Source organism: Scyliorhinus torazame, chromosome 6 (assembly GCF_047496885.1).
Source record: "Scyliorhinus torazame isolate Kashiwa2021f chromosome 6, sScyTor2.1, whole genome shotgun sequence".
Taxonomy (NCBI): Eukaryota; Metazoa; Chordata; class Chondrichthyes; order Carcharhiniformes; family Scyliorhinidae; genus Scyliorhinus; species Scyliorhinus torazame.
In genome coordinates, this window is record NC_092712.1 from 214,801,661 (window position 1) to 214,814,946 (window position 13,286).

The 13,286-nt window shown below is 39.8% G+C and overlaps 1 protein-coding gene across 3 annotated transcripts in view; it reads right to left on the bottom strand.

Moving 5' to 3' along the window:
• Nucleotides 1–464: 464 nt before the first annotated feature.
• Nucleotides 465–13,286, bottom strand: part of creb5b (cAMP responsive element binding protein 5b) — a 645,202-nt gene continuing 632,380 nt past the window's right edge. For 2 of the 3 annotated variants that reach the window (XM_072509394.1, XM_072509393.1), the window contains exon 13: nucleotides 465–10,569. In XM_072509394.1, coding sequence (XP_072365495.1) covers nucleotides 10,406–10,569 — 164 coding nt within the window. In that variant the 3' untranslated portion in view covers nucleotides 465–10,405. The remainder of the gene's footprint in view (nucleotides 10,570–13,286) is intronic. The other variant, XM_072509395.1, reaches the window with a different exon arrangement.

Sequence of the window (13,286 nt, forward strand, 5' to 3'; positions counted from 1 at the left end):
GCTGCCATTTAACTTGCCATCATTTTTGTGGCAATATCCGTGATGCTCTGATGTGCAAAATGAGCTGTTAGCCAACAATCAGGAGTGCGCAGATATACCACCATTACAAGAATGAACTTTACCAAGAATAAATTTCCTATCAACTGTAAGAAGCCACTGATGTGATGAGGTTCAAAGTTGGAGGGTAAAGTGAAGGCTTTACACTTGCAGCACTTAAAACTGACAAGAAGCAAAAATTACTGCTCACCTATTTCATTCTTTACCATCCAACAGAAAGAGCACAAGGATGCAGCTAAGAGCAATGCTGCCCCACAGATATCAAACCTTGCTAGCATTACAAATGATAAAAATAAATGTATGCAAAGAAATAGGATTCCAAAAATGGTGGGGCTGCATGAGTAGAGAATAAATAGGAACAATAACAGATACCCTGAATCATTAGAACTGCAATTGGGTACAAATAATCATTCTGAAGTAATTATTTATTGTATTATCTGCATTGCCAGAGTGCTTTATTAATTACATTGCAGTGATATTTAACATTTTTACAAATACACATCTTTTCTAACCGGATGAGGAAAAAAATGTAAAATTGTCTCTTGTTGGTAGTACAGAACTTGAATATTGCTAAAAAAAAGAGAGACATGTTGCCAAAGCTTTTTGCCTTGCATTCTTCAAGACAAAATCAAGAAAACTAAATTTCAAAAAATCGTGATAATTTATACTACAGTACGAAGCGGTGGTGATTGGTTGGCAAGTCAACTCTGATTAGCTGAGGTATTGCAATGGAGAAAGCAACAGGGTGCTATTGCATCCCCAAGCTCTTTGTAATTCAAAAAGGCTCAAGGTTTAAGCCGCTTCTTTTTGTTTGCAGAGAATGGGTCCCTCCCTTAGAACGTATGCCACTTCCAGCAAGTGTAAATGTATTGAGCTCGACTCATTATCTTAAATTAGTTGTTAGTGTAGATATTAGCACACTCAGGATTGTTCAGCAATTGCTACCCAATCGCAGAATCACATCTAACAGTGGACATTATATTTTGGATTTTGTAGATGTGGGTTGGTTGAGTACATTCTGTATTTTGTCTATTGCAAACACGCAAAGGAATGTGCTACTTGATTCGATTAGCCAATTGTTCGAACATATGGCCGACCTGCTTGGCATTGGACTGACATTGAAACTCATACACATCGTTGCTCAATTGTGTAATAGGCAGAATGAAGTTTTGAACTGACAGCAACTCCCTTTTAGTTGAAAATACCACTTCTACCCAACACTGCTGTTATGCAATGGCTATGCCAGTGGTATTTTCCTTGAACAGGATCTGCCATCAATCAAAAAAGACATTCTGCCATCTCACAGTTCTCATAGTGAATGCATTTACACATGTCCATATGGAAACAGGTATTGAGAAAAGAACAATCTCCCAGCTTTTGTGTGTGTGTTTATTGATAATTTGCCTGAAGTGCAGCTTCTTGCAGGGCCTGTCCAGGTCGTGGCCTATCATATATTCCAGCTTGGGCCGTGATCACAGAATTTCTAATGTTGTGTATTTATTTCAGTGTCGGTGCAATGCTGGGGAATGTAGGCCTTATGTCCCAATGATTGGCTGCTTGAATCTGGTTGTTCATAATAGGCACAGACAGTACACAATCTCATTTGCAAAATCCAAAACAAAGCATCCACTGTTAGATATGATTCTGCAATTGGGCAGCACTTGCTTAACATTTCTGAGCACGCTAATAGCGACACTAACACCAAATTAAGATCACCAGTCAAGCTCGTAACCTGGCTCATTTACACTTGCTAGAAGCGACAATCAAGCACAGGGATTCGTTCTCTGCAAACAAAAGGAATATGTTCAAGACTTGCACCTTTTTTGAAATGTGTAGGAGCAAGAGGAGCCTATAATTCTACATTGCTTTCTTCATAATAATGCCTTGGCTAATCAGAGCTGAATAATCAACCAATCAGCATTCTTGTAGAATAAATTGTTGTGGCTAATTGGGAAATTGTAATTCTTCTGTCTTTCCTGACGAGTGCAAGACAACATTTTGGCAACATACCTCTCTTTTCAGCATTATTGAAATATAAAATTTTAAAATAGCTCAACAGACTTAATGGTCATTACTCTCAAATATGAATATGCTCATGAAGCATAAGCTTAAAATACAATAACAAAAAAATAAGTGCTGCAAAACAAGTATTTACATGTATGTACCAAATATGTATTCCTTGTGCCAAGGAAAGTGGTTAACAAACATCTTCAGAAGGATACAAGATGAATGTTGTCCACACTGTGATACCAATGAGTACCAAAGCTTAAAGAGACAGAATGCAATTTGCTGGCATAGACAGAATGTATTTTGTCACAATGTTGATTTGGGTAGGATTTGAAGCAATTGAATTGAATTATTGAACAAACAGTATGGGAATTCTAACAAAGTGGAAGCAGCTTCAACAGCATGTGGATCCACATCTGTGCATTCGAAAATACATCCCAGATGGGTTAAAAGAAGGGAATACTGTCTCCATGATTAGCTGATGTGCTGGGAGATTAAACTATTATTTCACAACTTAGACTCCAAACACATGGCCCTGTTTAATTCTGTGATTTTTAAAGTGTATTCAGGTGCATTGACGTGACTTTAGAGAAATTAGGTTATGATGGATTTCCCTTTCAAACCACATTGCTATTATACATCATTGATTCCAATTAGCTGAGCTACAAGTGTGGGGTGGTCCACCTCTAACGGTGCTTTTTGACAAAGGCAAAGCACCATTTAAATTAACAACAAAAAGTAAGTTTCACCGCTCTCTTACTACCTACAATCTGCACTTTTAACAGTGGTGGTATTGTCTAACTACCTTCATTGCAGGATAGGGGAGCTTATATGTATAATTCAGGAAAGTGTCTCAAAAACCAAAATGTGTGGTGAAACCTCCATGCTCCCTAAAGTGCCCACATGCCTCTAATCATGTTGCTAATTTTCCATCGGCAAAGAAAATATATCACTTCTCCAATCTGATATATGTTTGTCAAGCTTTCTAGTCATAACCATTCCAAGGAAAAATGGAGAACTGATTGTGATTGTTCAACACAAAAAGAAAACACCCTTTCTATTTCTAAACAGCTTTATCTACATAACTGTGTTTATAGTGCTTTCCATGAAATGCTTTCCATACTAAAGGAACCTATTTGAAAACTTTTATTTCAGAATGTAAGAACTGGAGAAATTCTAAAATATGTGATTTGGATTTTTAACATTGCACTTAGAACAAAGATTCACTTGGATTGAAATTGATCCATTTTATGGCTGGTATTATATGTTAGTTAAAACATTTTTGAAAAGAAAATGGATAATCTTGCTCCAGAGAGTTAGCAAGAACGTCAAGTAATAATTTTCCCAACAACTTGCAGTTTAAAAACTTCAAGTTCAAAACTATTAAATCTATTTTCTCTGGAATGTTAACCACTTTACAAATTCAGATAGCATAAACTGTGCCTACCTTGACTACTTTTTATTTGGTCCCCAATAGTGAAAGACACAGTCCTCTATTTGTATTCCATGATGTGTTTTGCATAAACTGATGCTTTATCAAAAAGTAATGAAGATGCCAAGACTCCCAACCAATACTGGTGACACAATGGACAGTTAATCATAGATACATCTGAAGATTAGGAGCGGTGTGCATTAGTAATGGGGAGATAAAAATTATTACTGGATATTAATCAATACACACTTGTTAAGTTTTGAAATTTTGTACTGAACTAGGTGAAATATGATCTTACAGAAAATGTTTTATGTTATCCAGCACCTGCGCTCCAAAGTACAATGTGGTTTTGTGGTTTCAAAGCAGATTATACTCAAACTCAGGTAGATAAGAAATTGATTTTTTTACATGCTGCACTATATTGCGCTGAGGTATTATAAATAAACCAATTCTTGCAGCAAAATAATTAAAGTTTGATCTTGATGCAGTCTCGGTTTCAATAGAATATTTTTGTCCATACTTTTTGAATTCATTATAATCGGTGGTTGTGCTTGGTTTTAGAAATGCAGCCTCGGAGTGCACGATTCCTGTTCCATCTTCTCTTTTTAAAATTATATCCATAATTGCAGGGAAATCATTATTCTAGAATTGTGACCCTACAAACTAAGTTTTGCAGATGAAGGAATGTGTTCAGGGTTAATTTATGTAGTTGCAAGATTGCAGTGTAAAAGATTAATACAACATGAATTAAATGGGAGGCATTGTAAACACTGTTTCTGCAATGTAGATATACATGAGATAGTCTCATTTTGCTGAATACTGTGCAACTTAGTTTGGGTATTTTAGTGCAACCAAAATCGGGAAGGTTGAAGGCTCCACTGAAGCCCAGTGTATCAGTTGTAGATCCTTGTAGTCCAAGGCTACAGGTCCATCATTCACTATTATACAGGAAACTAACAAAGTGCACAAATACAATGCATGTCAAAGTTGAGCACAGTATGCTCTTTCTCTTAGCTTATTAGCAAACCGCTTCGTCCAATAATATTAAACATCAATAATGCATGCCTTCTCTTTCATTAGATTTAAATCTGTTACAGATTCAGAAGAACAATTGTCACATGTAACACTTAGAATGATGGACCCCAGCTAATCTAGACTGAAGAAGGTAACAGGAAAATTGTTAAACATGCTAACTATTAAAAGAAATAGTACAAAAGAAAAAAGTCAGGGGAAAAGTTCAACTCAGTAAAGTGCTGCTCAAGACATAAAGAAATGATTTCCCTTTGCATTCTTTTAAGTTGACAGGTTTTTTGAAACCTCGACAAATCCTTCAGGCAGTATTTGTAAAAGGAAGCAAGCAAATTTTGTTATAGTTTAATATACCACATGAAAATGGTTCATTTTTTGAAGGTAATGTGATGCAAAGAATCAACCATACGTGGGGTCAAATCCAATTAATGCAGCTTTGAAACTTAACAAAGACAAGATGTTATCAATAGCAAAATGAATTCAATGGCAAAAGTTACATTTAGAACCATTCTTAAATTTAACACATGTTTATTCTAATGTTGAAGATTTCTTCTGAAATGTGTGAGTTATATTTTTGTGATGTTTACAGACTGTTAATTAATGAACAGAATTATTTGCTGATTATATTAAAAGGGAATGGGAACAGTAAATGGGTACTATTTTCAATACAAGATCCTTTACTCCTTTTCTTTCACACAGTTATGTTTGACATTGCTTTCACAAGAACAGCAGTTGTTTTTAGTGAAACCTTACTCTATAGCCTTGAGTACATTTCCTTAATGCTGTGATTTGTCAAGATGGACATGACTCACATCAGCTACAAAGATCCTCAATGACGTTAATATAAATGATTTAGATATGAATGTAGAAGGGTTGATCAGTAAGTTTGCAGATGATAGGAAAATTGGCGGGGTGGTAAATAGTGAGAAGGATAGCCTTAGATTACAGGAGGATATAGACAGGCTCGTCAGATGGGCTGATCATTGGCAAATGGAATTCTATCTGGATGTGTGAAGTGATGCACTTGGGCAGGAAAACAAGGCAAGAGAATACATGATAAACAGCAGGACCGTGGGAAGCTCCGAGGATCAGAACACCTTGGTGTGCATGTACACTGGTCCTTTAAGGTAGTAGAGCAGGTGGATGCAATGATTAAGAAAGCATATGGTATACTTGCCTTTATTAGCTGAGGCAGAGAGTTTAAGAGTAGGGAGATTTTTTTGGAACTTGGTAAAATGTTGGTTAGGCCACAGCTGGAGTATTGTGTGCAGTTCTGGAATTCACATTATAGGAGGGATGTGATAGCAATGGAAAGGGTGCAGAGAAGATTTGCCAGGATGTTGCCTGGGCAGGAGAGAATGGATAGTCTTAGATTGTTTTCCTTGGAGCAGAGGTGACTGAGGGAGAGATGATTGAGATGTATAAAATTATGAGGGGCATAGATGGAGTAGGCAGGAACAAACCTTTCCCCATGGTGGACAAATCAATGACCAGAGGGCATAGATTTAAGAGGGGATGTGAGGTTTAGAGGGGATAGGAGGAAAAACCTTTTTACCCAGAGGGTGATGGGAGTTTGGAGCACGCCGCCTCAAAGGATGGTGGAGACAGAGACCCTCATAACATTTCAGAAGTATTTTGATGTGTACTTGCGATCCCAGGACATACAAAACTATGGGCCAAGTGTTGGAAAATGGGATTAGAATAGTTAGGTGGTTGTTTTTGACTGGTGAAGCCAAGATGGGCTGAAGGGCCTTTTCTGTTCTGTATACCTCTATGACCTTGTATGCTACACAGAATGGAGTTGGGCATAATTTCCTAAAGTGGCTTGGGCTGAAATTGCCTGCAAACATGAAAATAATTGTTCAAATGACTTTAGAAGACAAGTTATAACTCTTGATTGCTACCTAGTCATAAAACTGTGCAAATCTTCATTGATGTATTCACCAAAAATAACTTTAATTGGCTTCATCCTAAAACACATCCTTCGCTCCCTATAGGCTTAGTCATATTGGGGTAGAAATTGACATACATTGGGAAATTTGTGGGACCTTTGTTATAGACATCCAGCGGATACCTAAGAACAGGCTTTAGATCATTTAAAATGATAAGAACTCCATCAAGAAATTAATTGTTGATGAGTGGGGCAGGCATCGGGATCTTAACTGAGGGCTGCTACATATGAAGCATTGATGTTTTCCCTCGGGCAAACTGCCTGTGGAATCGTGACTAGTGCTGAGAACATTGATGAGGACCAAGGACCAAATTACATCGATCTTCAGATCTCACAGCTTGGGTATTCATTGGTTGAAAACAGGCCCAACCCAATTTCGTGGCCATTATTTTGTTTCAATTGATTTGCATTTTGGGTTACCGCAGGGAGAAACGTCATGTAACATTTCCTTAGGAGATTTAATGGAGCTGCACAGAGTCCCTGTCAAAGTGGATTGTTCATGGTCTGAGGAAGGAAGGGACTTTAGAGGGCAAATTACCTTTTCTCATTCCATACAATATACTGAGATAGCAATCTGCCCAGGGTGCAGAGTAGCCTTTCACTAAATGTTTCAGACTTACACATAAGCTAAAGACAAAACACAACCTTTAGGGTCATAAGTGGATATGTGATTCTATTGTAAGCATTCCTGCTGACATTTGACTCGCCCTTTTAAAAGGCATCTCAAACAACCTGGAGTTAAGTCCTGTGGAGTTTGCTCATGTAAAATATCTGCAACTTACAGATGACAAAGTTTCATTTCGAAGATATTGTTGTTGCCCTTGGTTGCCTCTAGCAATTGTGCACCGAGTGAGTCCCACATACCTTGCTCGTTCTCTGTTTGCCTGCTTGCTAATAAGTGTGGTTTCTTTACACACTTTGAAAACATAGTCAATAATTAATTGATGAAAATATGTTTTCTTTCTTTCATTGGCTAGTGAATTGGTCAAAGATGTGATATTATGGTCACCTATCCCCTGTATCCTTCACTCCAGTGTGATAATGGTTAAGTGATCTTTTCAAAATACCCCATTCCCCAAAGAGAAGAAATCTAATTTAAAGCAGCTAAGGATGACTCTAATCTGATTGGAAGGATCAATTACCAGCATGATCATTTGCAAAATTCTTTAACAGTGTCAGTGTTTTTGTTGAAGAATGAATATCAGATCAAGATTATAATATAGTACTTTGGGTAATTACTTTCCAGTGCGTCAGAGCTTCAAAATTCCTGACTAATATATCAAATTAAAACTAGGTTAATACTAAAACCTCCCCCCTCCCCCAAGAGGTTACATTGGATCAGGATCATTTAGACTGAATTCAATCCCAACGGGATTGCATTTAGGTTTAGCCTGATTCACTCCATGTGACAGATGGTATTAAATTACCAGTTCAGTGCATGTGCGGAGCTTTCCCCTGTAGGGAATGGGTGGAAATTTGCATCACGGCTGATGTGAGTCTCCTGGTTTGCAATGTCGTTTCAAATGCCACGAAGTGGACATTTTACTCTAGTCTGTTGACAATGCATTGCCTATACTTGAATATTTACTGTAAATTAGCTGGAGAGTCAAAAATGCAAATTTGTAGCTAGATTTTAACTTTGCAGACTTCTATTGACTAATTGGCACGGTAACAATTTTTAACAACCAAGGGAAAATATTTTGGTGAAGGAGGTCAATGGAAATATGCCAAAGAGCTCATGTGCATACTCCACGAGACACAGTACTCTCATCCAAATGTTATAGAGGGAAGTGTAAGACTCATTCAGTGGGGAAAATTTAACTTTCTCTGTTTTGTGGACTGGAGCAGGGGAAAAGTTAAAGTGGAGTAGTTCCATTTCATGCTTGTTTCCCTCCAATATCCAACTTTGATTCTGCCCCTTTTGGCGGTGGACAAGGCATTCGCTGAGCTCTGCAACAATTAGATAATCAGCATTCAAATGAGGCATGTGAGTTAAGATACCCTTGGTGTGAAACGTAGGCCAGTCATTACATTTCTCTTCTGCTTGCCCACCCACTCTTGGGTAAAATTGACCCCTGTGATTGGGGACTCACAGTAAGTCCAAACAAGGAGATTACACAATCACAGCCCAAGGCTATAGACACAATTTTCTGAACTGCACTACCTGCCATTGCAGTTGCTTGGCAGCAGTGCCAGACTGCAGGATCAGCCACTGTTTCTTCAATTTTGTGCTATAATTGGTCCACATCCCAATAGTATCCAAAATAGGCTTTACTAACTCACTTCCAACGTTGCTACAGGTTAGGCCATGGAAGGCGATTCCAACCTACAAGTCACAAAACCGACTATTACTGAGGCCACCAAGATAAATTAAACATCAGCGGGCTGGAATATCAAGCTGTGACTTGGAATCAAAAGTGCATTTTACAGTCCACTCACTAAGCCATACAGATTATTCAATTATTGTCTGTTCTCACTATGTTTCAACTATTATTAAAATGCCAAAATACTCAAACTACTTAAAAAATATTAATGATCAGCCTTTCGTCTCAAAGAGCAATAGTATTTGTCAAGACATTACAACTATTTTCAATTGTTTTGTGTTGCTTCAAATAAATAGGGCTGTCTGGTTCTTAAGAGGGATTATAACTAGTTCATAGAATTTACAGTGCAGAAGGAGGCCATTCGGCCCATCGAGTCTGCACCGGCTCTTGGAAAGAGCACCCTACCCAAGCCCATACCCCCACCCTATCCCCATAACCCAGTAACCCCACCTAACACGAAGGGCAATTTTGGACACTAAGGGCAATTTAGCATGGCCAATCCACCTAACCTGCACATCTTTGGACTGTGGGAGGAAACCGGAGCACCCGGAGGAAACCCACGCGCACACGGGGAGAACGTGCAGACTCCGCACAGACAGTGACCCAAGCCGGGAATCGAACCTGGGACCCTGGAACTGTGAAGCAATTGTGCTAACCACTATGCTACCGTACTGCCAGTTTTTCAGTTTGAAGGAAAAGCAGATGTACAACAGGCTCATATTTAGGTAACAGATTTTGCCCAGACAAATGTGTGTTTGTGTGAACACTACTGTTGTAGCCTGAACGTATGATTTACAGGGCAGATGTCACAACCTTGTGTCAATAGGATGTATCTAAGTACATTGCAGAGCTGTTTCGTAGATCATTCTTATTGTGAATCTTAAAAGGTGGTAGATAACCTAAAACTCATATAAATGGGGGAAGTGTGACTGAAAGATAGATTCTTAAGATGTGATACACACCATGAAAATTATAACCTATAATATATTCATCAAAATGGCTCATATTGAGAATGGAGTTCAAATGACAGCCTGTTTCTCAGATTGAAATAATGTAAATTTCAATATATTGTGTTGATCTTACTCTTCTTTAATTTCAATTCATAAAGTTTGATTTTCAGTGCAAATAAACAATTTTAAGAAATAGATGCTGCATTATGTGATATGTCGATAGTATAGGTGTGAGGCTTCCCTTTACTGATGGCCATACTGTTTGGTGCCTCAATTTAGTTGTTAATTTCCAGGTCATGTTAGATATCTAGATCTTGCCGGTGATAATAGATGGAGACTATATACAAATATATTGTAATAAAATTCAGAAAGTTCAAAAATTCTTAGCAGAACCTTCAAATTGGTACCAGCAAGTTATGAGAGAAGCAATAAAGCATTCCCAAGCTATTAGCACATTAATTGCATATTTCCCTTTTTTTCGTAACTAAAGTAAAAAAAAAACATAGCTTTTTGATAACTATTAAAATGAAAAGCAATTGTCTTTTTTTCCTGAAATTGTATCTAATTCCAGGGTCATGTTGACATTCCAAAAGTCCTGAATGGAGCAGAAGATTTGTTTCCCCTCTGCCAGCACAAGCCTGACGGAAGACGGTATTTAGAGGATAGGGTTCAGGTCTGTTCTTTGATTGGACAGCTGGGTGAGGGTGGAGCTTCCTACAACCTCATTGACGGCAGTCGAAGTGCTAATTGAATTGTGCTGGATGACCTGTTGTTGAGAGCAAGCAGGGATAGGACTTCCTGGCTGACTGTTCTCAGGACCTGAGGGGGAAAAAAATAACATTCAAAATTAATATTGTTCAAGTCGTGGTTTGAATGGTTTTCTAAAAAAACATTATTTTTCAAAAACATATTCCCAACTGGAAAGTTTGTAGTGTATGACACAAAATGGAATGTTTCAATATATTCCACCCATCTATTCTCTTAACGCTATTTTCTTTTCACAAAATGTTTTGTTTGCCTGTAGTGAATTTATTTCCTATTAAATTTGAAACAGCTATTATTTCCTATTTAATTTAAACAGCCATTAATTCAAGTGTGCAAATAGAAGGGAAAGAAAATGTCAAATACTGGAATATTAGAATAAAGCAAAGTGCTGGAAATACACAGCATGCTGATCAGCAGCTGAAAGAGAAATAGGTTCACATTTCTCATCCAAAATATTAACCTACTTCATCTTTTCATAGACACTTCGACCTGCTGTGCATTGTGGCTGCAATATTTGTTTGTGTAGTTCCCATATCTTTAGCGATACAGATGTTCTTTCCATTCAAAAACAAAGGGCAGAATCTTGTGGAGGTGATGGGCATCTTGGCTGCCAGCTGGAGAGCTGGCAAACTCCATGTCGTCTCCTCTTGAGAAGGTCCATCGCATTGTGTGTGACTCAGGCACTTAATAGGTCTTCCACTTGATCAAGGACCCCAGGACTAGAGGCCTCAATTGCCAAGTGCTATTGGTCAACCATCGGCAGCAGCTCTCCTGTATACTCATCAGCCCCTCCCAGGGAGGTAGTGCCTGCTGCTAGTCCTATACCTAACCAAGGCCTTGGATAAGGAAGGGACCTAGGCAAATGTGAGTGATGGTGGAAAGGGGGTTGTGGGATGGGGTTTGCAGAGGACAGGGTGGAAGGCAGTCGGCAAGAAGGGGAGTACCCTTCGAACAGACATACTCTCTGCATGGTGAAACCCCCTGCCCATTGCTGGGTTAATCCCAGCAGCAGCAGGGTGAGGTTCTGAAGTGGCCAGTAATTGTCAACCTAAGGGTCTCAATTGGTGGCAGGGTGGGACAGACTTAAATGAAATGGAAGCGGGAAGGTGCCACTCTCACCACTCTCCCATCTGATTAAATGCCACCTTACCATCAAAGGTGCCACAGGGGAAGGTGCAAGATTCACCCAGAAGTCAGTGGTGAGGACGCACACTTATGGTGCGAGCTGTGCTGGATGTTGTCTTGGGTCAAATGTTCGCACGGATGGAAGAAGCCAATTGATCTGATGGGGCATTGCCATTTTGGAGCTCAACGCTCCAGCCAGTGGGCCACCGCCCACAGCTGAACATGCATTCAGCAGCAGGATGGATCCACATCAGTTCTATTTGAAGGTATCAACTACTCTCGGGTTAACTGCTGTTTGAGTTCCATTGCTATTGCTAGCAGAAGTTTTTGGTGGCTCTAATGCTATTTAAAGTTACTGACGTTTACCAGCGGTGAAATCCAGGTTCTAAATTATTTGGGCCTCACTTCAAGGATTCTGCTCAGGCTACCTGTTTCATGCAACGATGCAGTAGTTTGTATCCCCCTTGGCCTGCAGTATGACAGGGAGAATAAGTAGTGGCAATACTGAGAAGGAGAGGTTGCTCAAAGTGGGTGGAGGAAAATGGGAAGATGGGATTTTACACATTGCTGCCCCAGTGCTGCTGCACGGCTGGTAGAAGGCTGCTGACTTTCAGTGGAGGAGATGGTACGTGGACAGCCAACAGCAAGGGCACTAGTAGAATGGGAATTGTGGGAGGATGAATGCTGTCATCCTGTGCTTCACAGTGCCAGGGTCCCAGGTTCGATTCCCTGCTGGGTCACTGTCTGTGCGGAGTCTGCACGTTCTCCCCGTGTGTGCGTGGGTTTCCTCCGGGTGCTCCGGTTTCCTCCCACAGTCCAAAGACTTGCAGGTTAGGTGGATTGGCCATGATAAATTGCCCTTAGTGACCAAAAAGGTTAGGAGGGGTTATTGGGTTACGGGGATAGGGTGGAAGGGAGGGCTTAAGTGGGGCGGTGCAGACTCGATGGGCCAAATGGCCTCCTTCTGCATTATATGTCCTATGTTCTCACAGTACAACTGCCTCTTCCCAGAGCAGCCTCTCAGTAATCCTCAGCAATCATTGGCTGCTGACGGCCACCGTCCACTGCGGGTGTCCCGGCGGTGGCGAACAAAGGGAAAACCTGTTGACAGCGGTGGGACTGGAAAAACCCACCCCAGCCAATGGCAGGCTGCCTCCACCGCTACAAACCATGCTGTGGGGGAGGGGGCTGGAAAATCCCATCTTCTGTGTTTGTATTAGCTTCAAACAACAGCAGGTAAGACTTCCACAGAGCGGTGCTGTCTGGATATTTCCATTCCAGGAGCAGATCTCCCATCCAGGTAAATTCAATTAGAACTTTCTGGAAGCTTGATAGTCCGTGTTGAATAAGCAAATGTCGCCTGATACCATGGCAGCCATTTTAACAGTTCAACATTTTAAATCAATAAAAGACAGTTTTAAAAGCTTTCATGTGAGCACAATTCATGTTTAAAGTTATGAATATGACATGCCTTTACTGGGCATGACCCTACAATTATTTAAATGAACAGGCAGCATAATGTTTGTGTTCTGCCTACATCAGAAGAACCTAGTGCAGGTTAATTGAGAATTGCAATTCCGGATTTGCCTCATTTGTTCCAATGAATTGTAATCTTGGCCAAGCGCCTAACACCGTCTTGTGTTTTT